The 16,845-nt window shown below is 35.9% G+C and overlaps 1 protein-coding gene across 11 annotated transcripts in view; it reads right to left on the bottom strand.

Moving 5' to 3' along the window:
• Nucleotides 1–16,845, bottom strand: part of Atrx (ATRX, chromatin remodeler) — a 162,786-nt gene that overhangs the window by 52,448 nt on the left and 93,493 nt on the right. For all 11 annotated transcript variants that reach the window (XM_013354721.2, XM_005369881.1, XM_026777416.1 and 8 more), the window contains 8 exons: nucleotides 16,078–16,302; nucleotides 11,865–12,006; nucleotides 10,762–10,871; nucleotides 9,488–9,634; nucleotides 9,165–9,342; nucleotides 5,795–5,932; nucleotides 4,445–4,620; nucleotides 2,526–2,643 (listed from right to left, as the gene is read on the bottom strand). In XM_013354721.2, coding sequence (XP_013210175.1) covers nucleotides 2,526–2,643; nucleotides 4,445–4,620; nucleotides 5,795–5,932; nucleotides 9,165–9,342; nucleotides 9,488–9,634; nucleotides 10,762–10,871; nucleotides 11,865–12,006; nucleotides 16,078–16,302 — 1,234 coding nt within the window. The remainder of the gene's footprint in view (nucleotides 1–2,525; nucleotides 2,644–4,444; nucleotides 4,621–5,794; nucleotides 5,933–9,164; nucleotides 9,343–9,487; nucleotides 9,635–10,761; nucleotides 10,872–11,864; nucleotides 12,007–16,077; nucleotides 16,303–16,845) is intronic.

The following is a 16,845-nucleotide window of genomic DNA, read 5'->3' as shown; positions in this document are numbered from 1 at the left end:
CTCTGTAGACCAGGCTGGTCTCGAACTCACAGAGATCCGCCTGCCTCTGCCTCCTGAGTGCTGGGATTAAAGGCATGTGCCACCATCGCCCGGCTTTACTTTTCTTTTATCATATCCTATTTCACGTATAGTGATCCAACACTGTGTGCCTACCTTGGATTCATTTCCTAAGTAATAATATAGTAAATGCCAGTTGTTTATATTCTTTGAAGAAAAGTCTTCTTGATTCTTTAATACCTACCAGAGCTTGCAGGAGGGGGAAGTTTGAGATACTTTCTTTATTAACTCAGGCTGGACTGAAGTTCATGATTCTCCTATTCTAGCCTCCTCAGTGTTGGGATTATATGTGCATACTACCACACTAGGCAGGAATGTGCATTTATGACTGAGTTGTAAAAGTCTGTTTTATATGTTCTAGATATAAGTACCTTATTAGACAGGATTCAGTTAGGTTACCTCTTATCACAACTTATCTTTCATCTTTTTTATCAATTGAGACAGGGTTTTACTCTGTAACATACGCTGATATGGAACTTGCTAGGAAGCCAAGGCTGGCATCAAACTTGAGATCCTCCTGCTGCAGCTTCATGAGTACCTGGATCACAGGCCAAGTGTCACCATGTCAGGTTAGTTTTAGTTCTTAAATACAGGTCCTTCACATTTTTGGTAATTCATTGAATGAGGTAATGAATGGATGTGTGTGATAACCTCATTGAGAGGATGGGATGAGATTGTCCAAGAGTACAAGACAGCCAGGTGAACACAGGCAGACCATATCTGAAAGTGAGAAAGGTGAGTTGGAGAAAAAAGAAAGGGAGGCAGAAGAGGCTAAGAAGAAGCGAGGAGAGAGACGGTGATTCCTGCTCAGTTTTGTTAGTTTTGTTTTTTAGTTTTTTGAGACAGAGTTTCCCTGTTTAACAGTCTTGGCTTTCCTGGAACTCACTTTGTGGGCCAGGCTGGCCTATAACTCAGACATCTGCCTGCCTCTGTCTCCCAAGTCCTGGAATTAAAGACCACCATTGTTCCCAACCAGCTTTGTTTTTCATTTTTTTCAGATGAGACATTTACTAGGTTTTCTTACTGTCAAGCTTGCCCCACTTCTCCCTTTCCATCTTTTTGTGTCTCCCTCCCTCTTGCCTACTCCCCCAACCTGGTCTGACTAAGCAGCTGGCTGTCCCAGAATTCATTATGTAGAACCAGATGGCCTGGAGCTCACAGCGAGATGCCTGCTACCATTCCCAGCTAAGAAGCATCTCTCTTAAGATGTCTATGCATCTCATCTCAGTGAGCTTCCAACTCCCTATGTAACAGAAGACAATGGCCTTGAACTACTAATCCTGCTGCTGTCACCTCCTAAACACTTTCATTATAGGTATGAGCCACAGAGTCTAGCTTCTTTTTAAATCAATAACTATATGCAGGTGGGCTAAAGAGCAACTTTTCACCTATATTTATTATTCTTATTATATGTATTCATCAGTTAGGGCCAATAAGTAGAAACCTAATTCCAAACGAGAGAGCAGGTTGTTACGTAAAGAAGTATAACATCAAGTATACTGGGTAGGACACATAGATAATAATACCTGTGCATCCTAGTTTTTAAAAGGATAACGAGAAGAATAAATTAACAGTACTTCAGTCAACATTTTAAACATTTCTCTGTTTTTTTAAATTATAACATGGAGAGGATAATATGGTTTGCCTTGGATTTTGCCTTCAAACCTTGTGAACTTGATAACTAAGACACAATTTCATGGATGTAATTTACATACTTTTTCATACAAATGTAGAAGAATATTTTTAAAATTACTCTAAATTTTTTTGTTTTCTTTTACAGATTTACTCCGCATGTGTAATTCTTCTGAAGTAACCCTTTTTTGGTTTTGTTTTGTTTTGTTTTTTTCAAGGCAGGGTTTCTCTGTGGAGCCCTGGCTTTCCTAGAACTCACCCTGTACACCATGCTGACCTCAAATTCAGAGATCCACTTGCCTCTATCTCCCCAGAGTTATGACTAAAAGGCGTGTGCCACCATGCCTGACCTGAACTAGTTCTTAACTAATTAAAGGCTTTATTCACATAATACACAGATACTTGTGGGCATTTTCTTGCATATTGTTGGCGGTGCTGAAAATCAAGCTGAGGTTCCCATATATACAATGTTTAGTTGAAGAGCACATCAACTAAACAATTATTGCTTTAAGATTGTCCCTTGAACAATCTTAAAGAAATTACTTGGATAGTAATTTTAATTTAATTATAATTTAATTGCAATTTTTTATTGATTTTTATTGAGCTCTACATTTTTCTCTGCTCCCCTCCACTTCAACACTCCCCCAAAGTCCCCATGCTCCCAATTTACTCAGGAAATCTTGTATTTTTCTACTTCCCATGTAGATTAGATCTATGTATGTCTTAAGCACACTTATTTCATTCAAATGTAAAAAATATGAAATAAACTTAAAAATGGCAAAATTACCAAGAGCATATTCATACAGAAGATGAAAACAACTGAATGCATTTGTTACCTGTTAAGTGATCTAAGTAGTACTGATAGAGCTTGCACTGAATAGCAGTCATTCTCACAGCTAATACATATTCATGTTTTGGAGGCAGAAACTTTGTTAATGCTGTATAATCTTTCCTCTGCAATTAACAAGACAGAATGCAAATCAGTTATCTAAACATATAAAAACTTTAAGAGCTCTCATTTGTTGGGAGTTGAAAGACACATAGTCAATACTTTCTAAATGATATTTACCCTCTCAAGTTGTAACAGAAACCACACATGACTATACTTAATATGTCATATGACTATATAATGATAAATTGGTTTAAAAAAAAGATACTGCAACATGCCCATCAGATTTTAAAATAAAGTGGTTACATGTGATCGTTTAATAAAATTCAAGTTCTCAAGATAATCTTTTCGGTATTTAAAAAAAAAGTATAAGTAGGAGAAGTCATGAGGTAAGTAATACTATCAAAAATGACTTGCTTTTCATGTAAATCATGAAAAGTGTCATGGGAATCAAAAGTGTCACATAGGCAGGGCAGTGGTAGTGTGCACATTTAATCCCAGCACTCTGGAGACAGAGGCAGCCAGATCTTTGTGAATTCGAGGCCAGCCTGGCAAGTTCCAGTATAGCCAGGGCTACACAGAGAACCTCCTGTCTCGGAAAAAATAAAAGTGTCACGTAGCCAACTGTTGAGGCATATGCCTGTGATCCTAACATTTGAGATGCTGAGGCAGGAAGATCAAGGCTTCCAATCCAGCCTAGGCTAAAAAGAAAACCCATCTCAAAGGAGAAAAAGGGGGAAAACACACACACATTCACACAAAACTCAAATTCTAAGACAATCTGAATTATGCCAAACACTAACACATAACTTCTGAAGCTATGTTTGTCCCTTTAAGAAAATAAGTCATGCTTTAAAAAAAGAAAGAAAGAAAAAGAAAAAGAAACACCAATGGAACCATGTTACTGTAGGGACAGAAAATAATACTAATAATAGGTGAATAGAAATAACTACTTAAAACAAAACAAAATAACAAAAAAACCCAACTTACTACTTGGGTAATAACAGCAGTAAAGAAACAAAGTACTTATGAGTACATGTAGCCAACCTAATCAAACACAACTGTCTTCTATGACAGCATTATAGCCATCCAAAAAGATATTCTGCTTCACTGTGGATCATCTTTATAGCCACCCTTAGGGTTTAGTGTCCTCAGAGAGAATGTAGATATTTAAATTTCTGAATTGATAACAAGATATTTACCTATCTATAAAATATGGATTCACCAATAGTCTTACTTAAATAACACTACTAACCTGTTCAATATATACCCGAAAGTTACGAAACCATTGTGTGCATGTGTGTGTGCGTCTGTGAATGGATGTATGACGGAAGAGTGAATGAATATATGAACCACATGTGTGTCACAGCATAAATGTGGAGCCCAGAGGACAACCTTGTGAGTAAATTTTCTCTTTCCACTTTTACAGAAATTCCAGGGATTAAACTCTGGTTGCCATGCTTGTGCAGCAAGCAAGTTTACCCACTAAGCCATCTTGCCAGCCCCTAAAATGGTATGTTAAGGATTACTTTAAAATCAGTTCTACTCTTAGTTTATACTAGCCTCTACTACAACTATTTCAAACAATGAGGTTCTGAACACCATGCCATAGTACAAAAAAGAATTTTTTCATCATAACAGCTGTGTGTCTTAAGACAATGAATTTAAACATGAACATAGCAATATATGGGGCAAGAGCATTAATCAACTGTGTTCTTAAACTGTGAAACATATTACAAATATGAATAAATGGCAGATTTTTAAAGAGATGTAAAACTAAAAAAGAAAAAGAAACAAAAGTAGTTGAAGCTTCAACTCAGAAAATAATGTGGGATGGCAGTATTCTTATTATGGAAGCATCTGTACCTGAACACATCCGGCTAACATCTCATAGAGAATATGAGCACGTTTTTTCATCACTCTCACATCTACCATTGTAGAATCTGCACACTGACCATTCTGGATTGGATTTATAAATCTATTCCTGAACTCCTTGATGGATCCAAGCAAATTTTCCTTGATAAAGTTAACCATGCAATGATCTAAGAGACAAAATATTGATTCATTAATAAATAACATTAAAGATGGAAACCCAGAAAAACTCCCCAATATATCGCTCATGCCAAAACCTCAGATTATAAAGGGAAGGGAAACCGGAGGCAGAAGGGATGTGGGGAAAAAAAGTCAAGTTTAGGAAAATATCTGGTTCTAAGTCTGATCTAGAACTACATAAATCATATGAGAAACTGAAAGAGATCATCCATAAACCCTAGGCCTAGTTCTTCTAAAAAGTGATTGATTCTAAATCACTATTCTTTACAGGAAAAAAACAAGTACATATAACTATAATGATGATTTTATGGTCAGTGAGGGCATGTTGTAAGAAAAATAAATACAAAATAAAAGTAATAAAAGTAGATAATAAGCTACTATGACGCAGATAAGTCTGTTCTTGATTCAGCTGTGCAAGCCTTTAAAGGTGCCACCACTTGCCCTATATTAAACAGCACCACAATGTAAAATAGCATTTCTATAGTAAGGAGAACAAAAGAACAATGGGGAAAAAATAACAAACAAATAAAAAGCCTGATGAAATGGAAAACACGAAACTCTATAATGACAACTGGAATTTGCTAAATAAGCTCCTGTTCCATTCCAAGAAAATGAAGGATATTCACAGGGCACCTCTCTGTATATTTCAGTTTTCTCTTCCAAAATTGTTCACAACCAGCCTTTCTTTTTATACTTTTTTGCAAGTGGAAGGGAGGTTTCACTGTGTAGTATTGGCAACCCTAGAACTCATAAAGATAAACCTCCTCAGTGATGGGATCAAAGGTGTATACAACCACATTCAGCCTCTTTTTGTTTCCTTACTAGTACTTCCTCCAAACTGGATATATGACCTTATAAGACACACTGAATAAGCACATACACATTTTGTATATTTTAAAGCAATCATTAAAGAATTCTGATACTTTTTCAAATATTTGAGTTTCCTTATCTATATCTGAGCAATGACAACAGCACATGTCTTGTGGTATGCTACTCCTATCCATACAGCATTTCACTTATGAGCAATGTTGTTCTTTTACAGAAGAATCAACTATAGATCATGGTAAGGGACTACAACAAACAGAAGGAAGAAAAATGGTAACAGTGAAAAATTATATGAGTCAACAACAGCATTCTGGAGCATAAAGGTATATATTAACTCACATTCGATTAGGTTATTTTGAAGTGGTGTTCCTGTTAAAATAATCCTCCTTCTTGATCGTATAGAGTTCATAGCTTTAGAAACAGCAGATGCTTCATTTTTTAGAATATGGCCTTCATCACAAACAACAAAATCAGGGCCTATAAAAATGCATACAAAAACAATGCTTAATTTAAACCCAATGAAACTAAAAAGGCTGTTCATGGAAACTAAAAAGGCTGTTCTATGGTTAATCATTTTATAATGTTGGTCTTGAAAGAAAGTAACATTATTACAAGCATAATCATATTTTATGTCTCACTATGTATGGTTGAAATGGCACTGGTTAGTATTAATCAAAGCAACCACTGCCAAGTACTAAAGTATTACTATAAATAGTATTAAGGTCTATAAACCTTGAAGACTAAAGCTTAAAGATTTTACCAACAGCCAGGTGATATTGGCACATGCCTTTAATCTCAGCACTCACTCAGGAGACAGAGACAGAAGGATCTCTGTGAGTGTGAGGCCAGTCTGGTCTATAGAGCAAGTTCCAGGACACCCAGGGCTACACAGAGAAACCCTGCCTGAAAAAACAAGCAAACAAATAAACAAAAGACTTAACCAACATAAAAAGAGCAAGAGAAATACAAGTGAAGAAGATCACTCCCAACACACCTGGGTTTTTCAAAAAGAACTATGTTCTGGAGGATGACAAAAAAAGAAATAACTTTTAGAACTAAGATACTTTAAAATGCTTAAGCACTTTTAACAATTAGAATGAAATATCTTCAAAGATAATATTTTGGCTATAGATTACATTAAAATTATCACAAAAAACAAAGAAGAATTTATATATACATGAAAAAGACAAATATCAAAACTCTATAAGGAATAATATAGGGGCTGAATAATGAAGTGGCTCAGTGGTTATAAAAACTTGATGTTCTTCCACAGGTCCTGGCTTCCACCTCCAGCACCTAAATCATGGCTCCCAACCATCCATATCTCCATTTCCAAGAGATCTGACACATTTTTCTGGCCTCCTTGAGCAACAGGCATGAACCTCGTGCACAAAAATACATGCAGGCAAAAACACCCACACATATAAATAAAAATAAGTATTTTTAAAAGGACATGATAAAAACTAATTACAAGAAGTCATAAAACATTTGCAGTTTATTTAAAATAACTCTAAATGCTGAGACTATTTTATGTTTTAAACACATTCCTCTTGGTATATGTTATACATGGTATATATTATAAGATACTCATTGCAATACAAATAAATAGTTTGAGACTTAAAACTATCTCTAATCTTAAGGGACAGTGACAAGGACAGGGGAAGGATCAAGCATTCAAAACCCACCTCAACTATGTAGAAAAAAAAAACCTTGTCACCCCCCCCCACACATACACACACACAATTTAACAAAACACTAATGGAAAACCAAAGTATTGTTGAAGTCATAACAAGGATAACCTAGACATTTAAACTTAAAAATTAACTAACAAGAGGAGCGGAGAGATGGCTCAAAGGCTAAGAGGACTTGCTGCTTTATAAAGGACCTAGGTTCAGTTCCAAGGACCAAATGACAGCTCATAACTTTCTGTAATTCCAGTTCTTGGGGACCTAACAAGTTGTTCAGGCATCTTCAGGTGCCACACACACATTTATTTCCGTACCACATGGAAATAAATGCAGGCAAAACACTTACACAAAAAATACTTTAAAAATAACTTAAAAATTAAAGTAAATGAATACATTTTGAAGTAAAATAAGCATCATATCACCTAAAACTACATTTAGAATTGTATTACACATTAACCAGAATTTACTAAAGGAATGTTAGGCTACATTTAAAAAAAAAACACATTAATTTCAGAACAAGCTGAATACTGTACACCTAGCACCTGGAACTGTTTGCTGGGAAGCTGAACAGCAATAGACTTAATTCCATACAAGGTTTAGAATTGGAGGCATTACTCAGCTAACTAGCCCTCCTCTCCTTTGTGTTCCTAAGAGTTCCTGCTTGTCCTCTGATCTACTAGTCTCTCCAAGAATTGTTTACATTTTTTTGCTCTTGGCTCTATGGTGATCTGTCTCTTTACCTCCAGTCTATGTCACATAACACTAAGTCTTGTTTTAAATCTTTTGCGTATATTCTCTTAGCTTCCTCTTCTCACCTAAAACTGTAGCAACTTTGTTGGTGGCTAAGAAAGCAAAAATTCATGAAGTAGCAGCAATGTGCTCATGAGTTAAATAACTGGTAAATTGCTATCCGAGATGTACTAACTAGAAGCCAAAGAGAATGTCTAAGAATCTCAAAGTAGTGGACAAAGAAGAGAAAACAGAAGCATACGGAATTATATACCAGCTTCCAGTTTCCAATAGCATTCAGACCACCATTAAAATAAAAGGGAGCCAGACAGATGATTTAGTAAGTTAAAGTGCTGAGGCTAGTTGCAAATGCATGAGCTCTATTACAGAAACCCACGGTGGTGAAAAGGTGCCAAAAGTTGTGTACATGCAAGCCATGGAACACATATGTTTACATTCATCCATTCTACTCATTCCAATAATCTCAACCCCTCCCTCCCCTCTCTCTCAGACTAAGTAAGATGAAATTTAAAAATAAAATAAATCATTGCATCTTGAACTGATTCTGGAATCCATTCTTGCACCAATTCCCAGAAATTGAACTAAGATCATCAGGCGTGCAGAATAACAGCTTTCACCTACTAAGCTACGTTAGTGTATGCCCCATCCTATTTCAGATGGACATATGATCTTACTGCCTCCATTTCAGAAATACTAGGATTACAGATGATTTGCCATGCCCAGCATATAAAACTTACTTCAAAATTAAATTTCAGGCTGGAGATGTGACCTAGCATGCATGAGGCATTGGGATTAATCTGTAGTACCACATCATCACATAAACCACGTGACAGGGTTAATGTCAATAATTCTATCACTCAGGAAGTGGAGGCAGGAGGATCAGAAGGCAAAGATGACCCTCTGCTAGTCACAGAGACATCCCTGTCAAAATAGGGAAGGCTATGATTATAGGCACATGCCACAATGCCTGATTTTAAAAACTGTTTAAAACCATTCACAAGATACACTGAAAAAAACCTGCTGAAATGATACAATAGTTAAAATTCTAATACACCAACCTCAGATCAAAACACGAAAACTCAATAGCTGAAAGTATTAAAGATGATTTTATGTTATTTAAATTATATTTAGAACTAAGAAAAAATAAAACCTAATGGACAAAGGAAAAATGTACTGGCTACTTAATAAGTATTCAATTAATAACTCTTAAATTACAGATAAATACATATTTTTCAACTGGCTTTGTCATGTCAGCACTGACAGTACCTTACCTGGATCAACTAAAGCTTTATTGAAAATTTCTTTAAGTTTCCGACTCTTCACATTCCTTCCTTGAGCAAGATTTCGGTACATCTCATAACCTATGATCATAACGCCACCATCTTCTTGCCATCTCTGTAGCATATAACTTCTCTCCTGAGGACGTTTCACAGTTGCTAATTCAGAGACCTTGAAAAATAAAGGTTTAACAGTAGCTATTAAAACAACTGAGTTTTAAATACTGCCACTGAAATGTGCATTAGTAACTAAGAATCTTCTTTCCATATAGGAATCTCATGCTATTGCTTCAATAGGAAACATAACTAAATGTTACCTCAAGTTTTTCATCATCATTTAGTCCCTCCTGCCACTTCTCAAATTCATTCATCCAGTTCAAAGCAGTGTTAAGAGGACAAACCACTAAAGCTGTACTGAAATCCAATTTGTCACACAAAAGAACTGTGTGAAGAAAACTGACCACCTACAATAAAGTAAATAAAGTTACGTTTTCATTTAAATATACACAAAACAAATTAGAAAAAAACAATCACAATTTACACAGTTTGCTTTAAATAATGAGCCAGCCAAAAAAAGCAAGATCATAATTCCAAACCCATACAAAATATAGATAAAAAACTATAACATTAAAACCAGTCCTAGAAATGAAGAAGTTTTAGTAGTGAAAAGGACTTTAAACTTTTATTACCATAACAAACTATAAAGTTCAGTAAGAAGGCCGGGCAGTCGTGGTGCATGCCTTTAATCCCAGCACATGGGAGATAGAGGCAGGCTGATCTGTGAGTTTGAGGATAGCCTGGTCTACAAATCAAGTTCCAGAACAATCAGGAATGTTACACAGAGAAACCTTGTCTTGGGAAAAAAACAAATTTCACCTGGTATCCTTGAAGCTGTTGGTAGTCACAGCTGCAAGCACACTGCCTCAACTCCCACCACTCAGCACCTTTACACAAACATCACTCTTTTTGTAGTGCTGTCAAGAATATTTGGGTTTTTAACTTTTTCTTTTATTTGAGATTATAAAGCAATAGTATCATCTCCTCCTTCCCTTTCTTCCCTCCGAAACTTCGCACATACTCCTCCTTGCTCTCTAGCTAATTCATGGTCTTTTTCCATTGTTTTTATGCACATATATGAATATGCATACACAAACACCATCTCTTTAAATATGTTTACCCTAACTCTTGATCCTCCCCTTTTAACAGAGTATCAGAAAGTACATTTTTAAATTTCATTCCTCACCACAATATGCAATATACAATACTTGAGAAGGGACCTTATTCTTCTTTACTGCTGTATCTCTACCACCCACCTAAAACACAGCAGAATCCAAAACACTTATTAATATATGTGCAAAATGAATAGGTTTATTTCCTTTTTTAAAAAAAGACTTAGTTATTTATTATGTATACAACATTCTGCCTCCATGTATGCCAGCACACCAGAGGAGGGCACCAGATCTCATTACAGATGGTTGTGAGCCACCATGTGGTTGCTGGGAATTGAACTCAGGACCTCTGGAAGAGCAGTCAGTGCTCTCAACCACTGAGACATCTCTCGAGCCCTAGGTTTATTTCCTATAGCTCTTACCTGCAAGGTCTTACCAAGGCCCATGCAGTGGGCAAGAATACACCCTGAACCTGGAGATTTCTTTGTCTTTTTCACAGATTCACAGCAGCAATCCCACATAAACTGAACACCTAAGAATGAGAAACCAAAACTTGTAAGAAACAGTAAGCTTTTAGATTTTGTTTTTTAACATTTATTTTATGTGTCTAAATGTATACTGTATGAGTGCTGGGAATCGAACCAAGCTGCCATACAAGAGCAACAAGTACTCTTAGCTACTGAGCCATCTCTCCAACACCCAAGAAATAGCATTCAAAAAACAATGGGCACTAAAGATATTTTGTTGTTGTTGTTGTTGTTGACTAAAGACATTCTTAATATAAATAGAACTGGGTTTTTTTTTTCTGCTAAAGTAAAGCAGAACTAAAATACAAGCAGAAAACGAGGGGATGTCTGTTCAAATACCCTAAAGTAAACACTAGATTTCTCTATACCTTAAGATAGCTTTAAAAGGTGGAAGAATACTTGAAAAACAGAAACTTTAACCAAAGACGGCAGAGCTTCCTATCAAATACACATTAAAGGCTACAGAATCAACCAGAAAACTATTCCGGGAAGAAAATTCTTCGTTGAGCAATAGAAACTGAACAATAAACAGGGCTGGTAATCCAAGAAGTAGGAACAGCTCAATTTCCCTTATGGACTACTTCATATATATATTTAAAATTAAAGTAGTAGCTCTATAGTAACACAGCAGAGAATAGGAACAGTTGAATAACTTCCTAATACTAATGTAAGAAAATCAATAAAACACTTACTTCAAAATGCTGAAATGGCACTTCCCTAAGAAAGCTTTTGGTCAACTGTGTTTCTTCCTACCTGCTCTAGCCAAGCACTATGTGCTCTGCTTCCCACTTGAAAGAGCACTTCTTGCCAATTTAAAACATTATGCTTGCAGTCACCAAAACTTGTTCTCCCTTTCTGGTAAGATCTATAACAGCTGTAATCATATTATTGTTCTACAATGTATTTCCAGTGATTAGCAAAATGCTAGACAAACAGAAGAAAACAAAATATAGGTAAAATTTAGCTAAAAGTGATTAAATCATTTAATAACTTCTTACCATCTACTTGGTGGGGTTTCAATTTAATAACCATGTTTCTATGAACCTGCACTAAAGGTTCTTTGGTTTCTTCATCTTCATCTAGAACCAATTTGGTTGTTATTGGACACTTGGTAGGTGAGGCATCCTCAATTTCTATCACCTACAAAAAAGGGAGTTGTTGATAGTTAAGCTCACAGAAATCTTTCAAGCAATGGTGGAGTAGCAATCTTTTTTGGTTTTGCGTTTGTTTTTTTGTTTGTTTGTTTGTTTGTTTGTTTTCAATACAGAGTTTCTCTGTGTAACAGTCCTTGCTGTCCTGGAACTCACTCTTGGAGATCAGGCTGGTCTGAAACTCACAGAGATCCACCTGCCTCTACGAACCAAGTGCTGGGATAAAAGGCATTAGCCACCAGCTTAGTATCAATGTTAAGATAGATTTTTCCAAAGCATAAACACACCTATACCCAGGTTCATGTTTTCCAGAGAAAAAGAAAATTTCATATAGACTTGAAATCACTATAGCACCCAAAATATTGGAATACAGTTGTATTAAGTAGGATTTTAAGTAAATAGCTCTCTCAGTCAGTGAAGTACTTGCTTGTACAAGCATGTGGACCTGAGTCGAATCCCCAAAATATGTGGAAGGAAGGAGGGAAGGAGAAAGGGTGAGCAGGCAGGTAATTAGGCAGGGGAGGGGGGAAAGAACAAAAGGACAAAAGAAGGCAAGAAGGAAAGAAGCAAGCTATCCCTTGTGATAGTAGAGAAAGGCAGATTCTATCACTCAGAAGCCAGTCAGCATTAATATACCTGGCCAACTCCAAGTCCCTGGGAGTCCCTATCTTAAGTGCGATTGATAGTTCCCGAGGAATGACACTCCAGGCTAAACTCTGTGTTCTACATAAATATGCACCTCACACACACACACAAATACATATATACTAACAAAAACCTTAATTTAACATACACATGAGAACAAGTATGTGTACACTCATTTTTTGTCAACCCTAACTAACACTTTAAAGATAGGAACTAAACAACAGATTTAGACCTAGAAAATTGCTTCCATATAGCCCAAACCCAATGATGTTTTAACAAAAGAAATGCTTATGTGAACAACTTATTGTCACATGCAAAAAACGAACAATTTTTTTTTTTTTGGTTTTTCGAGACAGGGTTTCTCTGTGGTTTTGGAGCCTGTCCTGGAACTAGCTCTTGTAGACCAGGCTGATCTCGAACTCACAGAGATCCGCCTGCCTCTGCCTCCCGAGTGCTGGGATTAAAGGCGTGCGCCACCATCGCCCGGCCCACGAACAAAAATTCTTAATTAGAAAAATTGTAGAAGTGGGGTATGGCTAGATAGTGGAGAGTTTGCCTAACATGTGCCAGGCCCTAAGGCTCAATTCCCTAACATAGAAAAACTAAACAAAACGTTGTGTCAAGCATAGTGACAAAGCCTATACTCTTACCACCTGGAAAGTAAACACAGGAAAATCAGGGGGTCAAAGACAGCCTAAGTGAAATATTGAGTTCATAAACAAACTTTGCAACATGAAACATTGTCTCTAAAACTGAAAAACAAAATATGCCGTTGAAGTGGTAGTCAACCTCTCTCCCATTCCTAAATGCTGGGATTACAGGTGTTTACCACCACATCTAGCCTAGAAGTTATCTTGAAGGAAATATAAAAAACTAGGAAATTTTATACATAAAAATTGGAAATTAAATCACAGGTTTGTAATGAATTACAAGGACACTAAATTTACATGAAATTTTAAGTGATAAACACATCAAGAATAATACTGAGAGACAGAGTTGAGCATATACATTTAGGTCCAAATTCCATTTCATTTTGCTATGAAAATTTTCTTAACATTAGTTTCTATACTTGAAAATTAGGAATATGTTTCAAGAGCCCTCAGAGGAACTGTGGAAAATAAAGCAGCATATATTAAGAATTTAGTACATAATAAGTATTCAACAGTTATGTCCTAGCATAGACGGTATCATGCCATATCACAAGGAACAGCCACTACAAAAAATTTAATTTCTTAAAATGCCTCGGCCTGTTTGCAAGATATGGTAGGCAAAATGTTAAAATGGCACCAGTATTCTTGCCTCTTGGTATAAACGTCCTGTATAATCTGCCCTCGTTGAGTATGGTTAAGACCTATAAATACAATGTGATATAAGTCCCAGATATGACTAATCATCATTTAACTCAGACTTACTCAAAACATACTCTCCTAAGTAGGCCTGAACTCAAAGTTAGCCATTCAAAAGATTGAAATGCTTTCCTGTGGGGCAAAAAACGGAAGCAACATGCCATGTAGCAGAAAGAAGCATGTAGTCGATAAGAGACTATGTATGTGACTGCAAGAAACTAACACACTATGTTAACGAGTTGAGAAAATAACAAAAACTCTTAGACGAAAGTATAGCCCTGGTTAATTTCTTAAACTTAATGAAACACTGAGCAGAGGATCCAGTAGAGTCATACCCAACTAAATCACTCCCAAATTCTCTAATAATGGTAAGATAATGTATTTATCTTCTTTAAAGAGGTTAAGTGGATGCAAACATTTTCAAATAGGCAGAAAACCCCTTGATGTCTGCAACCTCTTTCCTTGGGCAGATCTGAATCCTCTGAGATCATTACACAAAGTACCAGGGAATGTGAGTTCTCCCCCTCTACTATGGTATAGAATGCTTTGCATCCTTCTCCTGGGTTCTGATGCATACAAGCACGTGGAGGGAGAACTTTTTGTCTTGGAAACTTTGCCAGCCTCGCTTGCATACAGGAGCTGGCCACTTACCCAGACCACAGTAGAAAAGATTACTGTGACCATGAGTAGCATCTGCTAGTAAAGATGGGAAATTCTTTTCTTCCATATAATATGCTTTCTTTGCTTAGTTCCCTACCTCATTTTAGATTAAGTATATTCATTATTTTTTTACAATAATTTTCACTTCGTAGCTTATTCTCTATCATTATTTTGGCTATTATTTTTCCTATAGTTCTTAGTGGTGTCATAGCTGGCATTTACTGATTATAAATTTATTCCTATATCTCGTTTAATTTTGGGTTCCCTTTATATTGGGTTCTGAGTGTTGATAAGGAATGAGCTCACCTTAAAAGTCAACTCACAAAGACACCAATAAAAAGTCAACAGGTGTATGTATCCCAAGGTTATAGAGGTCACAACACAGAAAAATAAAAATATAGAAATTCAAAGCAGTGCAACTTAAAAATAACATATTTCTCAAAATCTTATACCTTGAAGGAATAAAATATAATATGACCTTATAATAATGTTTAAAATATCCTTATCTTTTTAAAGTTATAGTCTCAACTATTAATAGATGATGATACCAATTCTGGAATCTACTCCAAAATAATCCAAAAGTAGATAAATATATGAAACAAATCTGGTACTGTTAGTAATGGATGATGCTGGAATAAAAGATACATGGAGGATTACTATATAATTTTCCACACATATATTTGACAGCATTTTCACTAAAAAAAAAAATCGATTCAAAAAGAGAAATCCCGGGGCTTAGAGAGATAGCTCAGAGGTTAACAGCACATACTGCTCTTGCAGAGGACAAGCATTCAGTTCCTAGCACCCATGTCTGAAAGGCAGCTCTAGTGCCTAGAATCCCAATTCCAACAGATCTGACACCATCTTCTGGTCTTCATGGGCAAACACACACACATATGAAGCAAACCCACATGCAGACATGCATATAAACCCATAATTTAAAATAACAAACTTTTAAAAAAATTTATACATATAAAATATCAATTTAAAGCTGACACGAGAACTCAGCAGATAGAGGTACTTTCTACACAAGCCTAACAACTGAGTGGAACCCACATAAAAGCAAAAGGAAAGAACCAATCACAAAGTGCCTTCTGATAAACATCATGTGCATCATGGTACATATGTACCCCATACACACAATTTTAGAAACTAAAAAGAAATTTTAAAAAGGAAGTCATTTTCCTAACTAACTATATTACAATCATTTGTTATCATGTAATAGTCTCAATTGTTTTCAAATCCTTAATTATACAAGCATAGCCTAATAAGCATAGCATGCTAACACTGGTGTAAAAGAATTTTACCTAGAAATCTACAGTTTACTAAGACATTCAACTCTTGAAAACCTGTATGCATCTGTGACATATGTCTCTGAAAGTTATATATCACAGAAATACAGTGGTTACCTCTCTTAATTTCTCTCTCTCACGTTCTCTCTCTGCAATACGTTTTCGTCTCTCTTCTTCTTCTTTAAGGGCATTCTGGGTTTCTGTTCTTAGTTTATCATCTTTTAGAATCTTTCGAATTTTCTTTCTGCCTTTTCCAGGGGACTTAGAATCATCATTTTCATCCTCTTCCTCCTCTTCCTCCTCCTCCTCATCATCTTCCTTTTTTTCTTCTTCAGAATGGGTCTGTGGAATTCAAATACAGAGAAAAACAGTAAAAGTGCTCTAATTCATTTATTTCATGCTAAATTGCATAATGTGCCAACAAGGGGTAGATGAAAAACTTAATTATATCCAGAAATAAACAAGTGTTGAATAAAACTTCAATTAAACCAGAACAAAAGAAAAGAATCAGGGCTAAAGAATCAAACAGGTATTAATTTTAAAACTGTATACAAATAGCTAACAAGAACATGAAAAGATATCCAAACTGACAGGTCAGAGGAAAAAATTCAAAACTGCAATTAGATACTGTTTTAAGCACATTGTAATTATTATTATTAATAAAACCAAATTTTGTAACACAAAGGGGGCCTGCTTGTTGTTGGGGTTTTTGTCCTGCCCAGTACCCCACAAATGTTTAGCCCCAAAGAAAATCACACATAGGTCTCCATAAATTATAAGCTGATTGGCCCATTAGCTCTAGCCTCTCTCACTGGCTAACTCTCACATCTTGATTAACCTATTTTTCTGATCTATGTTAGCCATGTGGCTCAGTACCTTTTTCAG

This window comes from Microtus ochrogaster, unplaced genomic scaffold (genome assembly GCF_000317375.1).
Source record: "Microtus ochrogaster isolate Prairie Vole_2 unplaced genomic scaffold, MicOch1.0 UNK65, whole genome shotgun sequence".
NCBI classification, from domain to species: domain Eukaryota; kingdom Metazoa; phylum Chordata; class Mammalia; order Rodentia; family Cricetidae; genus Microtus; species Microtus ochrogaster.
Note: the sequence above shows the minus strand (reverse complement) of the source record. Positions and strands in the feature narration are given on the sequence as shown.